Raw genomic sequence first — 21,387 nt, forward strand, 5'->3', positions numbered from 1 at the left:
AAAGGCCTGACCTGTGCCTGTATGTCTGCATGCCCAGGTCCTCTCTTGTCGTTAAAAATTTGGTAGTTCTGATCCTTTCCCCTCTACGTCTGTTTTCCCTCCTCAGTAATCTGGGTTAGCCTGGTGGCTCCTGCGGACCCTCCAGCCGAGCCGCGGCACTGCCACCCAGCCAGCTGCCACCAAACAGAGCGGGCAGGAGCTGAGTTCTTGCTTTTCCCTGAGTGGTGACGTGAACTGCTGTCAGGCTTCTCTCCCAGCCAACCTTTGGCAGAGAAAGGACAGAAGTGAGTTATTTTTGAGGACGCTGGCTGCCTTTCAAATATGATTGAAACTTGCCCACTATTCCAAAGTTTGGGGTAGGGAGAGTGATAAGAGGTATGGGTGCATAACACATGTTTTCCTTGAAAATTGGATTAAAAACAAGCAAGTGATAAAAAAATGACAAAGCTTTGTGCTCTGGTAGTGTTCACTCTCAAATTACTGCAGCATTTGTCTGTGATTCCACATAGAGTTGAATAAAATCTGTCGCGTGGGCAGCGTTCATCAAAGGCAAATTTGACTTTATGGTAAATCAAAAGCTAAGGGTTGGTTTTAAAATGCCATTTTTAGCACTGTAGTTTGGAAGCCCCACGTTGCTGTTACGCTTTCCGTGCTGTGCAATGGTCTCTTCTGTTAAAGATGGTGAGTGATCGTTGTGACCACTGTTCCCTAAGCAAAGGCGGCTGGTGCCAGCTGTGCCGAGAGGGGAAGAGATGTGAAATACATGTAAATATAATTGCCAAGACTTCACTGTTTTGTCAGAAAGCTGGAAGTTAATAACAAAATAAGTGTCTTTTAGAATGTAAAACATGAAAAAAATTATTTAAGCCTTCTTGTTTCCATTTTTTTGGGGTGGGAAAAAAGCCAAAGCACAGTAAGAAAAGCTGGTGCAGTTTCCATTGAAAAATAGTCTTGATGGAGAATTTTCAGCAGTCTCTAGGTTTGATTTTGAGACTAAAAGTGGCCTTTCTGGAACAGAAAATGTCTTACCTTGTGTACTGTAGAATTGGAAATGATAACTTTGATCCATTGGAAAAAGTAGGGTTTCAGCTTCCTAGTAGCTAGTGGGATTAATAAAATTAACCTTCCGTGTGTGTTACATAATACTACGCACATGCACATGTATGTGTATGTATATATCGTATACAGTTAAAACATACTCTTTCTTGTATTACTACTTTAAACAACGCAAGGGCAACAATCTGCCGGCTGAATGTGGTGAATCTTTTTTCTTGCTTTCTTCTACTTAATCCAGAGGACAGTAGATCCGTCAGCATCTCAAGCAAAGGTGGCTGGGGTTGTTGTGAGCACTACAATTTGGGATAAGGGAGTGTGTGGTAAGGGTTTTGTTGGGGGGTTTTTTTTAGTGTGGTAAAATAATTTATTAAGGTCAAATACTCTTTAAATAGTAGAGAACAAGACCCTCAATTGGAAAAGAATAGTCTCAGAACTTGAATGAAATTTCATTTTAATTTAATGAAGTAGTAGGTTGCAAGTTATATAATTGGGTCCTGTAATAGGTACTTACTAACATTTTCATCCTAACATTTAGGATAAGTAATTACTTTAATGTTTAAATGCCAAAATTAATTTGTTTTGTAACCAAAGTTGTAATTGATTTTACTGTATGGTTCTTAGCAAGATAGCATTGGGATTCATGGTTTTACCTTATTTATGGGGTTATTACGTGCGTTGCCTGTAATATTCAGTCTTTGTGCAAGCGAGGTCAACTCCACGCACTTAAGCAGGTTTACATGCATTGACATCTAAGTTGAATTAGGCCTGGGAGTATATCTTACATCTTGCCAAGCTAACTATAAAGGGGAAATCTTTTCAAAGACTTCAGCAATCTTAGAGCTCTTTGCTTTATTTCTAAACCCTGTAATTAGTGGTTTCTTGAAACTGGATTTACTTCTTCCCAAAGCTGAGGGATACACACAATAATTTTGAAATCTGGCCTCTAAACGTGGTCTGGCCCCTGACTTTTCTAAGTTAAAAGTGTTCTGGATGCCTGAGCATCATGCTGACTTAAAATTGGCTTTTTTTCTTTAATACACTCTTTTTTCCACTTTTCTTCTTTTTTTTTTTTTTTCCTTCTCATTTCTTATATTGGAAAAATAGAAAGTATTTTCTTTGCCCTGTTGACACAATATTAGGGCATGGCAAAGTTAACACTTTATTGTTTGCATCTGGAGGCTCTGATGGTGTTCAAGACTCTTTGTAGTTCAAGATAAATTATGTTTGTGATTATCATCAACTCTTCAGAAATTTAAATTAGTATGCAAATAACAGGAAAGATTATCAAGATTTTAATTAGCAAATAACAATTTTTCAACCTAGATAAACTAGATTTCTCTGTTACGTGTTCTAACTGCATTTTTAAAGTGTTCTTAGCCCAACTTATGAGAATAAAAAGAGAAAAACACCAGCAAATTGTGAATTGCAAGGTACTACTGAGACATGAAAAACATTCTTGGTAAACCTGATCATCTTAGCATGCCGTTCAGTTTGACTAAGCAGTCAAAGAATGAGGTCAAGATAAATCAGGTGCTATTGAACACTTTTCTCATTTGTATTTCACCTCGTAGAACTTGGAAGAGATAACTTGGTTCATTGCCTCCACTGCCCTGCAGTTGTTGGCAATTGTGAAATACTTAGTTTTAGAAGATCAGCAGAACATCTACTCTGCATGCTCCTGCTCACCATTCATTATAAAGCTTTTAAAAACCTTTAAGCTTTGAAACAACCAGGAGTTAGAGCTTTTGTGCCACAGTGAGAGAACAGAAGGTAACTGAAGGGTGTAGCTCAAGTCCTGGATCAGCGTGGTCCAACTGATGGAAGCGAAGTGGGCTGCCTCCTAAATTGCCAGCTGCTTCTTTCCGGAGACCAGAAGTACCTGCCGGTGCAGCGGCTGCTGCCAGAAGCATCCTGTACTGCCTTCTGTGCCCTTTCCGTGTTTTGACCCAGAGAGCTAAACGTGGCTATTGCCAAAAAAACCCCACCAAAGCCAAGTGAGAGTTGCAGTGAAGGCTTGTCAGTGCCCTGCCTTTGTGCCCGTCTTTTTGGTCCTCTTACCCCTTCCTCACTTCCTTCCTGAAAATGGCCCATGGTACAACAGAAGGGTGTGTTTAGTTTGGAGTAGGAGACAAATAGCTTTCTGGAGGTGATGGAAGGAAAACTGGAAAGCAGAGGGAGAGGGTTCTTGCTGATGAAGGCAGGCTTTAATTAACCAAAAGCTTTTTGAGTTGTTAAATGTCTTAAAGTTTTTTGATCTGATACAAAATGGCTGGTTCTAAATTGCTAAACATTTACAACTAAGTGATGTGAAGTTTGTATTTACATTCACAGTGATATGCTTCTTAAAATCTGTATGTCTTCAAAAAAGTGAGTAATACAGAATAAGAACTGCAGTACAGCTAAACATTTAATAAATAAATAAGTAAATAAACAAAACCCCAGCTCCCAGTCCAGACAAGCCATTACCACCCGTTCCTGGGTCCTAGAAGAGCTTGCAACTCTAGATGTTTGTCATGGTTTAACCCCAGCCGGCAGCTCAGCCCGACGCAGCTGCTCGCTCGCTCCCCCTCCAGTGGGATGGGGGAGAGAATCAAAAGAGCAAAAGTGGGAAAACTCGTGGGTTGAGATAAAGACAGTTTAATAGGTAAAGCAAAAGCTGTGCACGCAGGCGAAGCAAACCAAGGAATTCACCCCCACTTGCCATGGGCAGGCAGGTGTTCAGCCATCCCCAGGAAAGCAGGGCTCCGTCGTGCGTAACGGTCACTTGGGAAGAGAAACGCCATCACTCTGAACATCCCCCCTTCCTCCTTCTTCCCCAGCTTTATATGCTGAGCATGATGTCATATGGTCTGGGATATCCCTTTGGTCATTGGGGTCAGCTGTCCCGGCTGTGTCCCCTCCCAACTCCTTGTGCACCCCCAGCCCACTCGCTGGTGGGGAGGTGTGAGGAGCAGAAGAGGCCTTGGCTCAGCTGGAACTAAAACATCCCTGAACTATCAATGCTGTTTTCAGCACAAATCCACAACACAGCCCCGTACTATGGCTACTACGAATAAAATTAACTCAATCCCAGCCAAAACCAGCACAATGTTTTTGGGCATCACTGTATTTTTGGCTTCCCTGGCAGTTCTGTTGGGGAGCTGAGAGCAGGATGCCTGCTGGCGTGGTCCTCCTGGGAACAGCCGGCGTCCTAACTTGAGTTACCTAGCAGCTTACCAGCGCGGATGCAGTCAAGTACACGTGCACATTCATAAACAGATTTTCTTACTATGTTTGTTTTTTAAGCAGGATTGTATAAGTTAGGGTATGACAAGAATGAAAGGGAATCTACAAATTATTTTGCTACAGCTTAATATTCGGTATAAGTCTAATATTTCAGTCTCGAGGAACTCTGCTGATACAGAACACAAAAGATGTTTTTGTTATTAATGCCTGGCATATTGTTGAAACCTGTAGCTAAGAAAGGACAGGTAAAACAAGAAGGCATGCACTAGCTTTAGTTCAGAGAGGTTTTACCTGGTGGAACTGTGGTGTTCTTTTTTTTCTTTCTTTTTTTTTTTTAAAGCTGCAAAAAGGAGAAGGTAGTTTGTGCTGAAAATTTATTTGCAATGTACCTTTATGTTTAAAAAAAAATATACAAGTGATCTGGAAGAATACATGTTTTGGTATCTGCTCTTCACTGGTGCAATCATCACTACTTAATGCTTCATAAAAAGTATATAAAGTTGGTAGGTTTTGTAGTGTGTGACTCAGCTAAGAGTTCAGTTAGGTGTTACTCTGTGTGGATCTCAGAGGCACAGCTGGTGAGATAGCTGTTTGCAAGAAACTTTAAATGTCATTTTGCTTATCGTGCATCTCTGAACTTCCTGCATGCTTAATGCATTTCAACTGTATTTCCTTATCATATCTGAATGTATTTAAAAGCAAACACCCCATCTTGCTTAAATGAAAATTTCTGTTTACTTTTCTCTGTGAAATGCATTGTAACTGAAATAATAAAAAGTGAGATGATTAAGTGCAGCAGCTCAGCAGTTGAGTGTGTGGAAAAGGAAAAGCAGTATTGTTCCTTCAGGCACATCGCCACCTAGCAGCTATTAACTAAAATTTGCTCATTTTTTAGTTAAAGAAAAAGGGTAAAACCTGTATCTAAGTACTCTTGCTTTATTCCCTCACCTTCTCCTTTGAGCGTGTTGCGGTATCAGCTAATAGGTGGTATGTCATAAATGCCTGTCTGACCTCCAGAGCTGCAACAGATGTTTTTGTCCGTTCAAAAATGAAATTATACTGAGCAATACTGTATGGTATCTTACATCAGAGTGTGTCTCACCTCTATAAAGACTGTATTTTTTCTCTCAGTTGCAAAATTGGTCGCTGTAGAAATAGTTCCTCTTTGCTGATGATCATCAAGAGTGAAATTTCAGTTGTGCCACACATCGCTCTGGTACCGTCTTGATTTTCAGCCAGTGTTGTGTGTTTTCCCACTGAAAGATGCGTGGCATGGAGTGTAGACCAAGCTAGTAAAACTACACCAAAACCATTTTCTCAGGCTCCTGAGTGCTACTGCCTGAGGCAGCACAAGCATGGGAGAAAAGAGAGTGAGGAGAGAGGAGGGGAGGATGGTGGCAGAGCAGGGTTGAAGGCAGCAAAGAGAAAGCAGAAAGGAGTGCTCCGTCATAGCTTGCTTGAAAACGTTTGTTCCAAAGCAGCTCAATATGTGTTTAAGTGCTGTAAAAACCATATAAAGTCTTACTGTCAATTCTGATATTATGGACTTGATATATTAAGGAATTGCAATTTGTTCCTACAAAAATTCAGGTAAACAAATCATATGCAATTGTAAGGATTTATTTTTATATTAGGTCCTATCACTGCTCAAATAAATCAGGACTATATATTTTTATCAGCATTTAGGAACCAGTGACACAATAATTTACTACATTCATAATGTGCACTGTACCTCTTTGAAAAGGTAAGTTTCTCAAGCTTTTTTTAAATCTGAAAAATGCTCTGTTCTTCTCATCAGCCATCAGGACATCTGCATCAGTGCTTCAGTTGGGGCAGATGTTTGCTTTCAGAGGGCATCTCCCGATTGTCCTTCCTTGGTCTGCATCACAGAGTGCTCTCAGCCATAAACTGGGTTCTGTTCAGATGAAAAGAAGCTGAAAGAAGTGCAGCAAGAGTGCCCCTGCTGTGCTCCAGCACATCGGTCCATCTGACCAGACATGAGCCAGTTCAGAGAAGACACATGGAGTGTAGATGGTCAAGCCCACTGCACCGGTTGCTTCACGCTGCTTTTGTAAGCCTGCCACTGTATTCTCCAAGAGGGAAAGTTCTGATATTTTCTTACTGTGAGAATTGTAGTAGAGCAGCACAGAAATCTTCTCAAACTCCACCCTAATGCAGGGACTAGCTGTCAAAATACATGTTTAGCCTCCCGGTTTTGACAGTGGTGATTTACCTACTCATGAGAACTGCCGCTTTTTTTTTTTTTCCTTGCCGCAGAATACTTCTGTGATAGGACATTCTTGCGTGAAGACTGAATTTGCTTTCCGTATTAAAGCAGAATCCGAAAGATCACAAAGAGGTTGAACTATCTTATCCGCTGTGTGGGCTAATGAGAATCACATCTAACGTACTTTGATGTGAAGTCTGGGCTGATTCAGAAAGATACATGTCGATTTTCAGTTACCTCTAGGGGATGCTGTTGTGTTAAAAGTTCCAGTATTTTAAGCATTATATATATAGATATGGGTATTTATCTGCTTTACAGAAGTAAAGTGTGTGCAGTCCTGTAGGAAGTACTCTAGCTAATATGAAGCAGAGATATTACAACACATAGTTGTGTTTGCAACTATCAATACGTAGAAGAACAGAATGAACTAACAAAGGGCCTGGGGTGAAATTAATAGCTTGTTTTGCTGTGTGTGTTACATCTAACCCGCTGATGCATTGATTATTGACTTCAGTTCGGTGGAAGGTGTCTCAAACTGGTGAAGTGTCTGATGAACAGCAGTTTGAACGAAGCAGTTGGGAACTCTTTGCTGGCCAGAACACAGTACTTTACTGTGACCTTGTCAGTATTTAAGGTTAATGTCTGCTGGACTTGAATTTGTTGAGCTGTTAAGTTTTCTTTCAAAGAAAGGATTCCTATGAACGGATTTTGGTTTTAGAATGCTTGAGATACATGTACATTGATCCCCCCCCCCCCCCCCCCCCCCCCCCCCATTCTTTTACTAGGCATTACTTTCACTACAGGTATTTTAATTTAGAAATTCATAAAGCTCCCAGTGTTTGGTACCATGTAATATTATTTAATGTGAAGCATCTAAGTTGTTCATTATGCAATGTTTGACAAGTGGCAATCGTAGTGTGTACTGTGCTGCTGAAAGCCATTCACATGTACGTATCAGAAATATTTTCCCCAAAAGCTTTGGCATGCTTAGGTAAGAAGCTTCCATTTCATGCTGAAGAAACATTAATATTGTAGGTATGGATTTTTATCATAGTTTCTATCTTAAAGGATGCAGACTTCTCTTGATACCTTTATTAAGTGGCTAGTTTAATCTGAAGCATTGGGATAGAACATCTTTGAATATGAGTATGCACAACATGCTCTGCTATGTAGAACTTCTGGTCCCCCCGCTTAAAAATCATAATGTTCTTCTCTCTGTTAAAAACATTTCTCTTTCTAGAAAATACCATGCGCTACTTTGGTTTGGAGATGTGTGGTTGCAACTTTTGTGGTAACAAGTCCTGTGAGGCAAAAACCCCAACTGCAACCTTTTATTAGGTACCATCCAAGAAATGTAGTCTTACTGCAGCGTTAAGTACCCGTAAGTTTTTACACCATGTTGAAGTCTTAAAGATTAATAGCACTTCCAATTAGGAGAGTGCCCTTGTTGCATATAAGTAATCAATAAAAGGCTTCTTGACCTTCATCTTCCCAGCAATGCAGAAGTCCTTTAAGGGAATTTGTTTCCTGCTGTCTTTAATTCAGCGCTGTTAGAGGACATTCTCCTTCGATTGAAGCGTATCAGTAGATAACGCACAGGACTACTTTTTGTATCTGCAGTGAGGAGAAACCTTATTTGGGTTCTAGGGAATCTTCCTGGGAAATAGATTTCTTATTCCTATTTATCGGTAGTAACTTTAACTAAATTACCTAGTCTCACTGAGACATCCAGAAGATTCAAGCGGTACTTTTCAAAATGCCTTGACAAAATGTCGCTCCATGAGTTGCCTCTGTAATGTAATATTTTCCCCTTCTCTAACAGGGGAGAAATTCTCAAAGTGGAAATCAAAGTTTGTTATTAATTCTCACTGACTGTAATTCTCTTGTGTGTACCGTGAAAATTCTCCATCCCGGAAAGGCAGAGATGAGTTATGTTCCAAGCCAGAGAGGGCACAGGGAAGATTAGGACTCCATTAGCTTTTATTGTTTGTCTTAGACCAAACTCCCCCGATATTTATTTCTCTTTTTCTGTCAAATCAGACTTGAGGTGCTGATCAGCCTTGGGAAATGCAAATTGATGCCCATTAGGTTAGCGCACGCTTACAGCCGTACAGATGTTCTGCCCTCTGATGATGAGTCATGCACATCTGTATAAGCAGCTCGCGTCTTTGTGATCAAGGTTTGGGCTGCAGAAGGGCAGACCACATCCTGAGATGAGAGCAACTGCTGTAAAAAATCTCCATCATTTGTGTCATCTAAATTGGAGCTGTAACAGCTGTTGGAAATCCAGAGCGCAGAATGTTTAACTGCTGGTAGCCCTTAAAGAATCAAATGGGATAATGCAATGATCGACTTGGGGGGGGTGGGAGGGTGAGTACGTAGTACCTGTCTGTGTGCATACAGGTACACCCGCTGTGCCTCATTTCTTTAATTATAATTGCCTTTATCGTACCAGAGCTGCTGTTCTGTTCCATTACTGTAAATCAGCATTATTTTTCACTGCAACAGTAGTGGGCTATGTCTGAGGCCACGCTGGGAAATTAAGCAAACGTTTAAGAGAAAGAATTAATTTTAAACAGATTGATTTAGCTCCGTTCTCCCTCTCGGCAGCCCGACCAAAAACTTCCTCTCGGTCTGCTCTTGCCCTCGGTCCGAGGAGGCCCCTCTGCTCCCCGGGCTGCCCTGGCTTCCCCCCCCCTCCTCCTCCTCCTCCTCCTCCTCCTCCTCCTCCTCGGCGGGCAGCAGCAGCGCTGCTCCCTGTCAGGAGCGGCTCTGACATGGCCCCCGCTGCACAGGCCCCTTCTGTACAGGCTCTCCACCGCCGCCTCCTCTTTCTTTCAAACACTTAGTGCATTTAGAGACTGATCTTGTGCAGAAAATATCCCTGACATTTGAGGAGCTCCAGGGATTCACTGAGCATGCCCAGTGCTGGCCGCCTGATAGCGAGAGGAAGCTGGTTTACATACGAGTCATACCAAGCATAGCCTGCATGTCAGTGCAGTTAACTTGCAGCGGGCTGTGAGCAGAACTAGTGTGGCTTTGTCCTAGGAAATTTCCCTCGTTACTGTCGTCTTTCTTTTTTTTTTTTTTTTTTCCTCCCCCCCCTCCGTGGTTTGGTTTTTTTTTTTTTGTTTTGTTTTGTTTTTAATTGGAAAAAGAAAAGTTTTTAGACAGGCTTCTTTGTATTGAAGGACACAGTATACTTTAGTTTTCAGAAGTTTGGAAGGGAGAGTGTGTGTGTTTTAATCCCTCCAACTTTCCTTTAATATACTTTGTTTTGATTAGCTGAAGGCTGGGCCTTGTGCTAGTGAAGTTTAGGAAGCCGGGAGCGTACTCGGCACCATTTGCCTGGCTTCCCTCTCCCTGAACCTGGGCGACAGCAAACAAGCTGGTCTTTTTTGCTAGCCCGATAAATGCTATTTATGAAGATGGACCTGTTGAACTACCAATACTTGGACAAGATGAACAACAATATTGGCATTCTGTGCTACGAAGGTAATGGTTTCATTTCCAGAAGCGCCTTTTGTCGGGTGTGTTTTCTGTTGTTTGTACGCATGGCTTTTTCCTCTTGCAAGGAAATGGGTACTGTTGGTTGTGAGGTGCCTCGCAGGCTGTATTGTTAAAGCTTTGTGGGAGGGAAGGAAATGTCTTCTTTTAATTTAATTTTTCTGTTTTTTTTTTTTTTACAAAGAGTGTTTTTAGTGTTGCTCTTAAAGATAACATTTGTTAGAGTCCTTTAAAGGAGCATGTTGCTTTTGTGGCAGGTAGAGTTTTTATTCCTATTTTCCGTAGCCCTGAAAGAAACAGCTTGTAAAGACGGGTGTGAGAGTTAATGGACACTCCTGCTTCTAATCCCACCGAGCAGTTGGGCACCGCCACGTTTAGACGCCAGCCCTGTCCGTAGCCAGCGAGGCTGGCGGCGCTTCCCGGCGGGGTCCGCGGCCCCTGCCCCGGGGCTCTGCAGCCGGCGCGGCCCGCGGCGCACAGCGGCCCATTGTTCGGCTTCCCCTGCCCCGCGCAGCGCGGGTGGGAGCTGCCCCCCTCCTCCGCCTGCACACCCCTCCTCCCGAGGCACCACCCCGCGCTCCCGTCCCCCGGGGAAAGAATTACACAACCGGTTGGAAAACGTAGAGGGTTGGGTTCCCCCCCCCCCCCCCGCCTTTGCTGGGCCCTGATTTTTACTTCGCCTAATGCAGGCTGGCGTTTGCTCTTCACGTTGTAAGCCTTAACAGTCCTGTTTGGAAGTTGCCTGAGGTAATAGGGTAAAATCAGTTTCTTAATCTTGTGGAGTTTTATCTACGTGCAGTTTGAAGAAGTGGTTATGGCTTGGCTTTGCCTGGAAAGAAAGGCACCACTGAGCTAATTCAGCTTGGCAGTAGAACTGTTTTTGCTGTAGCCACACACAAGCATTGCAGAAATCTTTCTTCTGATTCAGCAGGAACATTTTCCATGTTCATGTGGAAAATAAACTTGCTGTAGTTGTCGGGGAAGAAACAATAAGGAGTATACATAGGATGAGCTATCTATTCATGCTCTTCAGAAAAAGACTGGTCCGGAAGACAGGGAGCTGAACCTCACTTTGGAAAATACCATCTTTTCTACCATTAAATCAGCATGGCCACGTTTCTTTCCTTCGGGAAGTGGAGGGGCTCCCTGTAGACCTGTTCATATCTCTGTTTCTTCCCCCCCCCCTTCTTTTCTTTTTCTTTCCTGCACAAATATGATCTTTGCTTGGATAAAGCTCTTTTACAGAAGATTGAGGTTGCCCATCAGTACTGAACAACGTAGAGCTGGCATCCAATAGTTGAATTTTCAAGCTCTTTTTTTATCCCGTGCTTTCTTCATTACAGCAAGAAAACTAGTTTAAGAAAAAAAGAGGGGGAGGGGGGAAGGAAGAACAGCTTGCAGGGCCCTTTAACTTTTTCATTGCTCTCTGTAGTAACCAGTGCTTTCTTTGGAAGCAGTTGACAATTTCTGAGAAGACCATGAAGTTTTGCGTAAAATTCTACTTACGTGGTACATGTTCCTGAGTGTTTTGTTGACTGAGGCAGAAAAACTGTAGTTTTGGCTCATTAGTGCAATTCATTATAATTATGCCTAATATTTATGGCAGATTTCCAGCCCCTTTTTTCCCCACCCTTTTCTCCAATAATTGTTATTTAACCAGATCTTAGCTTTAATAGTTCAAAAGCAAAAGGACAATGTAAGGAATACACTCTACTATAGCTGTCTTTGTTTAGTTTAAACATCTGTTGCTATTTTCCTTATTATGGAAGTTAACATTTTTAACACTAAAATAAACACACACAAAATGAAGAAAAGAAAAGCAAAACTACAGTGGTGTTTATAGCGAGGTGTTTATATCCCGGTGGTTTAAAAAGTATAAACACTGGCAACATCTGCTCTGAACTCCAAGGGTGTTTTAAAGATGCCTACAGATCTGCCATGCCTCTGCCACGGTATTTATTTTATAAGTGAGTTGTGTCAGCAGTGATGGATCTTGTCTTTTCAAAGACGCTGCTGCGGTAGTAACTGTATTGACAACAAAGTGCCCTTTCAAACTCAATTAATTAGGATTTACTGAAGCTCATACTTGAACTACTCATAAATAGACGCCTTCCTGAAAAGTACTTTTGGAGATGTAGGGTAAGACACAAATACATTGTATGATGTGAACGTAGGGCTGTAATTTTAGAGGAAGGAACTATGGACCTGTATGCCACAGGAAATAAATGAGATGGGTTCCTTATTCCTTTAGAATCTCTCTTGAAACACTTGCTTTTGCTCATTGAGATAATTGGTATGGTGGTGAAATGTGTCATTATCGCTTTATGAGGTTTCCTAGCGGTTTTAATTTTTCACCTCTGGCACAAGCGACTGGAACTATGTGCCATTGATCTGTAGCTTCTGGATAAGAGACGTATTGGTACATAAGAAATAGGGAAAGTTCTTCCATCATGTGCGTCTGGCAGCCCAACAACATGGAGTAGAAGAATATAATTTGCATCCCAAGACGAGTCCTGCTTTTTCTTGCCCAGCAAGAGTTACAGGTAGCAATTTGTTACCTGCAAGCTTCAGGCTACTGAGTTAATGCCAGCACTTGGTTAGTCTTCCTTGACTGGTAGGCGCAAGAAACCTCAGCTGTGTGTTAATCTCATTCGGTTCCTAAGTAGTGCCATTCCCGATCACGCTCCAGTGAGTATGGGAACATCTGTTGACAGAGTGCTGTTTAGTTCATAAAACATTGTTCTGATTTTGGCTTACTCTGTGGAGATCTGGGGGAGGAGAGTGGAATGGTGACTATTACAGTGGAATGGTGACTATTACAGATGGGATCCGCTTTCTGGACAGAAAAGCGTCCTTTCGTTGAGGTTGGGGGGGGACATGGGAGATCTAGAAGTTCTCCCATTAACCATTAAGAAGTAATGGTGTGTTGCAGATTTAGCTGACCACTTTGTAGTACGGAACCTTAACTGGAGCTGACTGTTTTCTCAAACGTAAGAATTTTTTAATGTATGTTTACTGTGAGGTTGGTCTAACACTGGCACAGGTTGCCCAGAGAGGTTGTGGAGTCTCCATCTTTGGAGATACTCAAAACCCAACTGGACATGGCCCTGAGCAACCTGCCCTAGTTGAGCCTGGTTTTGAGCAGGAGGTTTGAACTAGATGATCTCCAGAGATGCCTCCTAGCCTCAGCACTTCTGTGATTCCGTAACGGAAAGTTCTGTGCACTCATGTAATTAAGACAGCCACAGCCAGCAAAAGTATTATAACCAGAGATGATAGGAGACAGTTTTTGAAAGGGGGTCCATAACTTTGAACTGCAGAATAAAGCCATTTCCTTTCCTCAGGGTTGTTTGCTTTATACTGATAATTTGTGTCCTTTTGAGTGTTTTCTTAATATCTTTACTAGCTTTTAGCTCCTGCTGATGCCCCATGATAATCTCAACTCTCATGCTTGTGGAGGAAAATCTTAATTTTAACAACATGGTGGTTTTTTAACAAGTTGTATAAAAAAGAACATTGGAGTTTTGTCTCCCTCTTCAGTGAAAGAAAATTGTTAAGTCATTCAAATGAGAATGTTTACTCTTCACCAATGGGGAAAGTGACGGTTCTATTAGCAATGATCAACCGTTTCAAGTGATTTATTGTAATATATTCAGTGCAATAAGAAAGAAAAGAAGAAATAATTAGAGAATTGTTGACTCAGCATCTGGATGCTGAATTTTAGCAGGACTACTTGGGATATCCTGCTACTAAGCCTTTGCTGCCAGTGATCAACAACAGCCAGTTTAATGAGCAGCGCTTTCATATCACTGTTTTCTTCCTAATGAGTTCAGAGACATCAAAAAACTCTCGGGAGATCGTCGTCCTCGCTGAGGTGCAGGTTCTGCACAAAGCAGAACCATTCTGTCCCAGTCTGGCATTCCCAGTGCTTCCTATCAAATGACAAGCGCTTGATCCGGGCATGTATTCAGAGGTAGAACATCTGCATCTTGTTTTGCAGTGGAAACTCACTTAACTTGAGCTGAATACTCTTTCTCCGAGGGCCTTGTGTGTGAGGTAATGGCAGGAGGGCTCCGAGTTAAACAAAACAAATCGCAGGTGATCCTGCTTTTTGCCTAGTCCAGGGCCAGTCTAGCAAGTCTTGGCTCCTCGTTTCCGATAGAATATGTATGAGAAGGTGCAGTTTCCACGTAGAAGATTTGTTTCATTTTGTTGTTTATCTGAGGGAGTGCACAGATGGTTGTGTGTTGGAAGGCGGATTTCTGCCTTCCTTCCTCTCTCTCCCATTTTCAAATGCTTTGTGTTATTACTACATTCTCAAGGCTTGAACTGCCGTGCTGGGAAAGGTATAAAGAAATGCAATAAGATGCGAAGAAATCCCCCAGGCATGTTATGAGACTTGGAGCACTCAAAATAGTTATACAGAGTTCTCTGGACAGTCCAGAAGACTGGAATTTTTTTTTTAATGAAGAAAATTGGATCCAGATTTATAGAAAAACACCCCTTTCTGGTTTCAGGACAGCTTACATTAGTTAGTGGCACATTACATAATTATTTCACTGACTTCCTGTAACAATGAAGCATTAAGTTGGCCGCAGTACTGAGCTTACATAGCTATGTACCTTCTTAGGGCACTGCGAGGCATTTTGAATATATCTGTATCTGCCCCAGAAAGGCCAGTTTAGATGTTTGGTATCAAACAAGGAGCCTGAAACAGATTCTGCTAACTTCATTTGCTTTTGAATGAAATGTAACTTGTTTTCTTAAGTCCTAAGGAATAGTTTCCATCAGTTTTCTTTGCTGACCTCGCATTTTACTCTGGGTTTGTAACATCAGTTTCTCCTATTAACTCCGAAGTTTGGTTTAGTTTCTGAATATATAAAATGACTTTAACGCTATTCTTCTATTAAGAATTAGTAGCATAATAAATGGGAGAAAAATCTCCTTCATGGTGATTTAAGTGCTCTTATTTGTAAGGCAGTGTAAAATTCCTGTTCAAAGTCATGCCAATTAAGATGCACCTACAGAATGTTCCCCATTTTAGAACATTCTGTGGGTTTTGCTTCTTCAGTGTCTTTTATCTTCATGAAAAAACAAAGAGCTCTAACTTCACAGTTGGGTTTTTCTTAGTCATTTCCTCCTAGCACGAAGTGGGGAATATCCTTTTCAGTACTGACATCAAAATTCAGTTTATTTTCCTCATTCATCAAAGGCAAGATAGATTTGGGTCATACTTAAGCATTTTTTTTTTTCCTCTGGAGTTCTGTTGTTCTCCTCACCCTTGATGCTAGCTCAGCATTTGTACTGAGAACTCAAACAAGGAAATTAAAAAACCAAATATAACAGTGCGTTATCCCACAACTTTCAATAGATAAGATAGGCAGCACACTTTTTCTGAGATAAAAGGTAGTGAGGTTTGTAGCAGAGAGTTGAATTCTGTGTTAATGAGCAATTTGCTTAAAGGCTGTAACTTGTTACTCACAAGTCAAATTTGTTACAGTGCCAGGTCTCTTTGGATATAAATCCAGGGATTTTAGGAGACATTGAAAAAGCTTAAATTGCTCCAGAGTTTGAACAATGCACTATATTGTATGGAGAACTGTTAGAGAAAAAATAAAGCTTAAACAACGGTCTTCATTGTGTGGCATCTAAAATTATGAATGAAAAAGTTCATCCATATGTATTGGGTTTGCCTTTTTTTAAATATCTGCTTTGCATGAAAATAGTTCCCTATTAATTTCTTCTTCAGGATTAATACAGATGGGCCTTTATATTTGATTTTGGCTGAATAGACCACAGAGTTTTAACATGCTGCATGCAGACAGTGTGCCAAGCAATTTAGCAAAGTTGTTTACACTAATAATAATCTGCCAGGACAGAGCCTGTAATTTTTCACTGATAATAATATGAGGTAGTGATGAATACAACTTTCTAGAGGTTTACAAAAATGGTGTTACACTTCTTTTTCAGTGTTGAAGAATCATGACTGGTTTAGTTTTCATTTCTTTTTTTTAAAGGCAACCAATTTTTTCTTCATCATGGAGTCGGTACCATCTCCCTGAAAATTACTTTACAAATCAGCACGGAACGATTGCTGGACACACAGAGTCATTGTTTCCTTTCCCTTTCAGTAAAAGCCATGCGCTTTGGAAGATAATTGGCTGTGTGATATAGCGCTGCTAGATGTTGTTGTATTAGCACTATGCCAAGACTGCGGGTGCAGTAACATATATACCATGAGTGCCACGATGCGCAGGTTTAATTTCCTGGAGGCAGATCTCCTTTGGTGCTGATCTAACAGGTTTTTTTTAAGAGTGAGCTGACGTTCTCATGCCTATCTCTACGAGTTGATGTAATGGCGCATGTAGCTCGGCGTGTACTGGCATGTACCTGAGGAGCCTTGGTGGGACGGAAAGAGAGGCCATAGATCATCCAGCACAAGTGCAATTTTGAACAGGCAGTTGAGCTCTTAATTAGGGCTATCTCCATCAACTTGTAAACCTCATGTTACAGATGGATGGAGTTGGAAGAATTTTATTCTTAACATCAACAGTAGTTTGGCACTGGTTCTAAGGTAAGGCAAGCTTGGAACATTTCAGTTGTTAGGAAAGAGCTCCATACCACTTTTTCTTGTATAGCCTTGGTGAAGTTGAAGTAATGATGGGACCACCACAGCATTGGTTCTAGCCAAAGAAAAAGTCATCCAGAAACTTCAGTGAGGCGGTGAGTCTTCATCAAAGACCTGTAGATACCTGGTTTTAACAGGAATGTAGGTCCTGAAAATCTTAGGTAAAAAGTAATACGGGTCTGGGGGAAAAAAGTGTGCAACAGAGTTTGGAATGTTTCCTTTACCTAAGTTTCGTGGCACCATTTGGTACCAGATTTTTTACAGTAACACTTCTCTTTTTTCCTCGCTTTTTAACTTTTTTGTTGCTAGCATTAAAAACAAGAACTTGTTAAACGTAGTAGTGCACTGTGCTTTTCCCTCCAAAAATGCTGTGACACTTTGTGCCTCATTTTGTCTTGGGAGGAAAAGATCATCCACGATGTAGTGTATATAGATGGAGGTCGATAATATTTGGGATAAAGTGGAATGTTGCAGCCTTTGTGCATAGGAGGAGGAAAGCAAGTATACCTTCAGCAGGTAAGTGCCAGCTTAGTTCCTTCCCAAAAAATGTGGTTCCTGTCTTTTCATAATACACATTGTTACAAGCGTCTATCTTTGATTATTTTAAGACATGTTCTTTTTCACTCCTCATCATTTTGGAGTGTTCCTTGTCAACTGTGAGAATCAAGCATCGTAGTGTATAACTTTCCTCCTATTCTTCCAAACGTTGCTAGCAGGTTCCAGGAAATATATTTGCTCTCCCAGGAAAAGTTTGGAACCAGTTGTGTTTAAAAAGCAGTAGTTTTTCCTGGAAACCCATTTGACAGTGCAGGCATGGAAACCACTCAGCATTGCACCTCCCTAGTTTGCAAGACTTAGTATTTATTCCTCAGCATGCAGAAATAGGTTTTTTTGCCTATAAGTATGGGTTGCAGTTAGAAGTCAGATATTTAGTAGATAAGCCTATCTTTTTTGCCCAGGATAGGAATGGCACTGCTGTACAGGAATATAAGCCAATACTGAAATATTTATTATGTTTTATCTTAACCAAATATCACAGAACAGCAGATTGGCAATAGCCTTTGTAGTTACCATCTCCAGAGTGCCCAGCCCAGCAGTCCTTCACATAAGAAGTAGTAAAACCGAAGCTGCCAAGTGGATCTTTTGCAATAGCTGTTGTCTTTTTTGGGAATGAGTATTTACTTGTTTTACACCTGGCATTAGTGCACTCTGGTTGCACTTTAGAGATGGTATTGTGACTTCCAGTTTTGTTATTTAATTGTTAATGTTTAGGAGTTCTCACTTCCAAAAGTAAATCTAGATATTTGTAAAATGAGCAGATTTTGACGCTTTCAGAGCAGAACCTTTCAGAAAACTATTGTTTCTTGGCTCCAGATTACTAAATAGGAGTTGGTTTCTCTGTGATACATTGTTAATTGTAATTAAATGGCTGTATGAAGAAAATAAAACTGTACAGTCAAAGGAAACTATTTCTATGAATCTAAATTATCTAGGAAGATCAGTAAATGCCACACAAGAGCTAGCCAAATAAAATAAGACTATTTAGTTGTCCTGTTTATGTTCTTTGGAAAGTAATCTGTTCTGAAGCAGAAGCCCTACAAAAAGTCCTCTTAGCATATATATATAAAAAAAAAGTTGACATAACTATGGCACCTCCTTTGTGGTGGTTTTACACAGAACACATTAAATGAAGATGGAGTGAGGGAACTGCTGTATGATTCATATAGAACAAGTTTGAACTCAGCCAGTTTCTTGGATTTAGTATAAATATTTATGGCATTGAAGGGGATTTTTTTTTAATATGCTTCCTTGTGCTCTGGATCTTTTAGATGTCCTGCTCAGACATCTGGTGTGCATTGCTGCTTGTTTAACCCCCACCCTTCAGTTTTCATGCTGTGGCATCTCGGAGAGCTATCGCAGTCACTCTGTGGTTGGCGTAAATTAAATCTCATAGAGCCAGCTGGGAGAATGCTGACATGCACACTTTTCCTGCTGAATACTCTAAAACCAGTGGCTGCAGTTAAAGAGGTGAACGCTTTGCTCTTGTCTTGCTGTAGGCATCGTACTGAGCTGTTTACCAAAGGTGTCAAAAATAGGAATTCCAGCATTAGCAATGGTGTTTACAGACACTTGACTAGTTTCTGTCTCTTAGAAGAAGCTTCTTCTAACCACTGTTACACATTCAATAGTTCATCAGCAAAAAAAAGTACGCTCTCTTCCTTTAAAAATCCTTCAACGTCCTAATTTCGGAGACTGTAACTGCTTTGAGGTACATTATGCTTGCCATAACAGCTAATCTGTGGATGTGCTGAGGTTTTCTTTGTAGCACAGTGAATTGAACACTACCCTATTTGGTTTCAAGTGTTTCTCAATGAGTCCATTTAGAAGCAAGTATGATAACAAACATTGTAATACTCATTGTAACGTATTTGTGTATATATATTTTTTAATGCTCTCTGCAGAATCCTAGTACTCACAGAAGCCTAGTTAATTCAACGTTCAGCTACCACCATGAAATAAATAGCGAACGTTACCCTTATTTACAGAGGGGAAAAAAGAGCTATAATTGGTTAAATTCATAGAAGTCAGAGGTAAAGCCAACAGCAACTTTCAAAGGGCCTTGATTGTACTACTTTGCCGTAGCTGCTAAACCTTACTGTGATCTGTTAGTAAACAAAAAGTGCTTTCACCTGTTTGTCTGGAGATGTGCAAATAAAAATTGTAATTAATTGGCTAAACAGATAAAACCCTCTTATCTTTGAAACTTGGACGGACGATGTATGGACTAGGTGCTTGTGTTCTGGTCAGCAGTCATGGAGGGAACAGGAGCTTTTGGACTAAAATCTCTTGTGACTGTGGTTCACCTATAGTGGACCTCTTCTAAACTGAGGTGATGAAATCTGTTTCAGTGGAAGTAGTTAAGTCTTTTTAGCTGATTCAAGGAATGAGCTCTTACAAAGAACGGTGGGATGGAAGAATTTTAAGTTCCCCTATTTGAGCCGCAGGACCTCTGCAGGTCTGTTCTTTCATACTTCAGGCTTGTTGAGTTGCATAAAAGGAGTTTGCCCACTGATGCTGGCAGTTAATTTTATATTCTCTTCTGAAGATGAGTTGGGATAAGAAACTTCAATTAAATAGCAGTCCTACTGTGGTCATGCAATGCTCGGCTCGGCAACAGGCAAGCTGATAACCCATTTATGACCTAAAGCAGCGCTTCCAAACCATTTTAATTAATACGGTGTCTCGCTGCCCCCTGAAGTGGCTGTTTGGTTCCATTAAAAAATTCACAGTGGTATTTAATAGAGTGCCTGCTTAATTATGGGGTGGAACATCTTTAATGTTTGATGGAGGGTAGAGATCTGCAGAAGTGTGGAGGATGTGCATCATTCAAGTAAAATAGGGAAGGATTTAACAGATAATTAACTGGAGAGTGATACCATAGTAATGTAGTGAGAGATGCGATTTCTGGATCCTGTGGAGCTAGCATCTTGTGAATGGTGGGACACAGATATACAACTGACATTTTTTGTTACTTTTGTTTTATCAACCCATCTGTTCTTCCCTGTCTTTTCTGTGTTTCATCAGGAAGGAGTTGCTTCTGCAACTTTGAAATAAATAAACAAGGAGCCTGGAGTTAAGTTAATCAAAAGGGAAATTCAGCTAAAGACTAGTAGGTATAGGGGAAGACGAAGCCCTAATTAAAGGTCTTTGAGAAGTAGAGTGTAACTTTGGTACTGCTTACCCATTGCAGTCCCATGACTGTCAAGATAACTTCAAAAATATGAATTTCTGCTTGTTCCTTGCTTTTCCAAGAGTTCTGGAAAACCTGCCCTGAGTGCCCAGAAATCTGTGAGAAAGGCTGTCCAGGCAGCATGTAATTTCTTGGTAGCAAACCCAATCCCTCCCTCTATCTTTCCTGCCTTAGCTTTCCCTTGGAGAGAACATTTATTTTAAGTGACCCTGCAACTTGGCACCATAAACCAGCCTCCTTCTTGTGAAATAAGCAGCCCAGCTATGATTTAGACAGTGTTCCCATCCATCCCTTAGCACCATCGGCTTCTCTGCCCTTTTCTCTCTCTGAACCTGACAACCTCTATCAATCTCGGTCACTGTGTGGTAGTGTCGACTGTTGGAGTGGAGGGGTGTTAATTCAGACCTGGTATCTTCAGACCTTCTGAGGAGGAAATAATAATGTTCTCTGGTACCAGGTTTCTCACAATTGAATCTCCTAGAGGAACGCTGGTTTCAAGCTCTTGTACTCTGTGGTTACCTGAATTTTTCTGTGGATCTCATTACAGCAAGTTGGTCGTTGGTCGTGTCCTCCCCCGTTCCCCCCCCCCCCCAACAATCTTAGCCACATGTCATGAAGCCAAAATTAAAAACTGCTATATCAGAGGAACAAAACTACTTTTATCTTTTCCATAGTGGTGGTGTGTCCCTGTTTGTCTGTTTGCTTTGGGGACAGTCCTTTCAGGAACAATGGTAATACTTTGGATTTTTTATGTATGTTTCTTTATACCAGCACTCGTAACCCTGGAGAAATTACATGGCATCCTTTCCTCTCTACCTTGCGAGCCACACTGTTCTCTGGGCTTTTCTAGAAGATGAAACCTTCATGAGTTTGTGGTTACTAAAACACTACTTGTGAGCAACAGCTGAGGAAGACTATTGGGTTGTGTCTCCGAACAAAGCAAAGCCAGTGGGTTGAAGGATCTATATTATCCAAGCTCGTAGTGCTTACGAT

General features: G+C 41.1%; 1 protein-coding gene across 3 annotated transcripts in view; it reads left to right on the top strand.

Annotated features, from left to right (window-relative positions):
* The window catches only part of VGLL4 (vestigial like family member 4), a 90,532-nt gene that overhangs the window by 32,958 nt on the left and 36,187 nt on the right, over positions 1-21,387 (top strand). The window contains exon 1 of one of the 3 annotated variants that reach the window (XM_075762755.1): positions 9,477-10,003. The exons of the other annotated variants lie outside the window; for them this stretch is intronic. Coding sequence (XP_075618870.1) covers positions 9,922-10,003 — 82 coding nt within the window. The 5' untranslated portion in view covers positions 9,477-9,921. Of the gene's footprint in view, positions 1-9,476; positions 10,004-21,387 lie in introns of those variants that run through there. 3 annotated transcript variants of the gene reach the window in all.

The sequence above is a fragment of the Balearica regulorum genome, chromosome 10 (assembly GCF_011004875.1).
Source record: "Balearica regulorum gibbericeps isolate bBalReg1 chromosome 10, bBalReg1.pri, whole genome shotgun sequence".
Classification (NCBI taxonomy): domain Eukaryota; kingdom Metazoa; phylum Chordata; class Aves; order Gruiformes; family Gruidae; genus Balearica; species Balearica regulorum.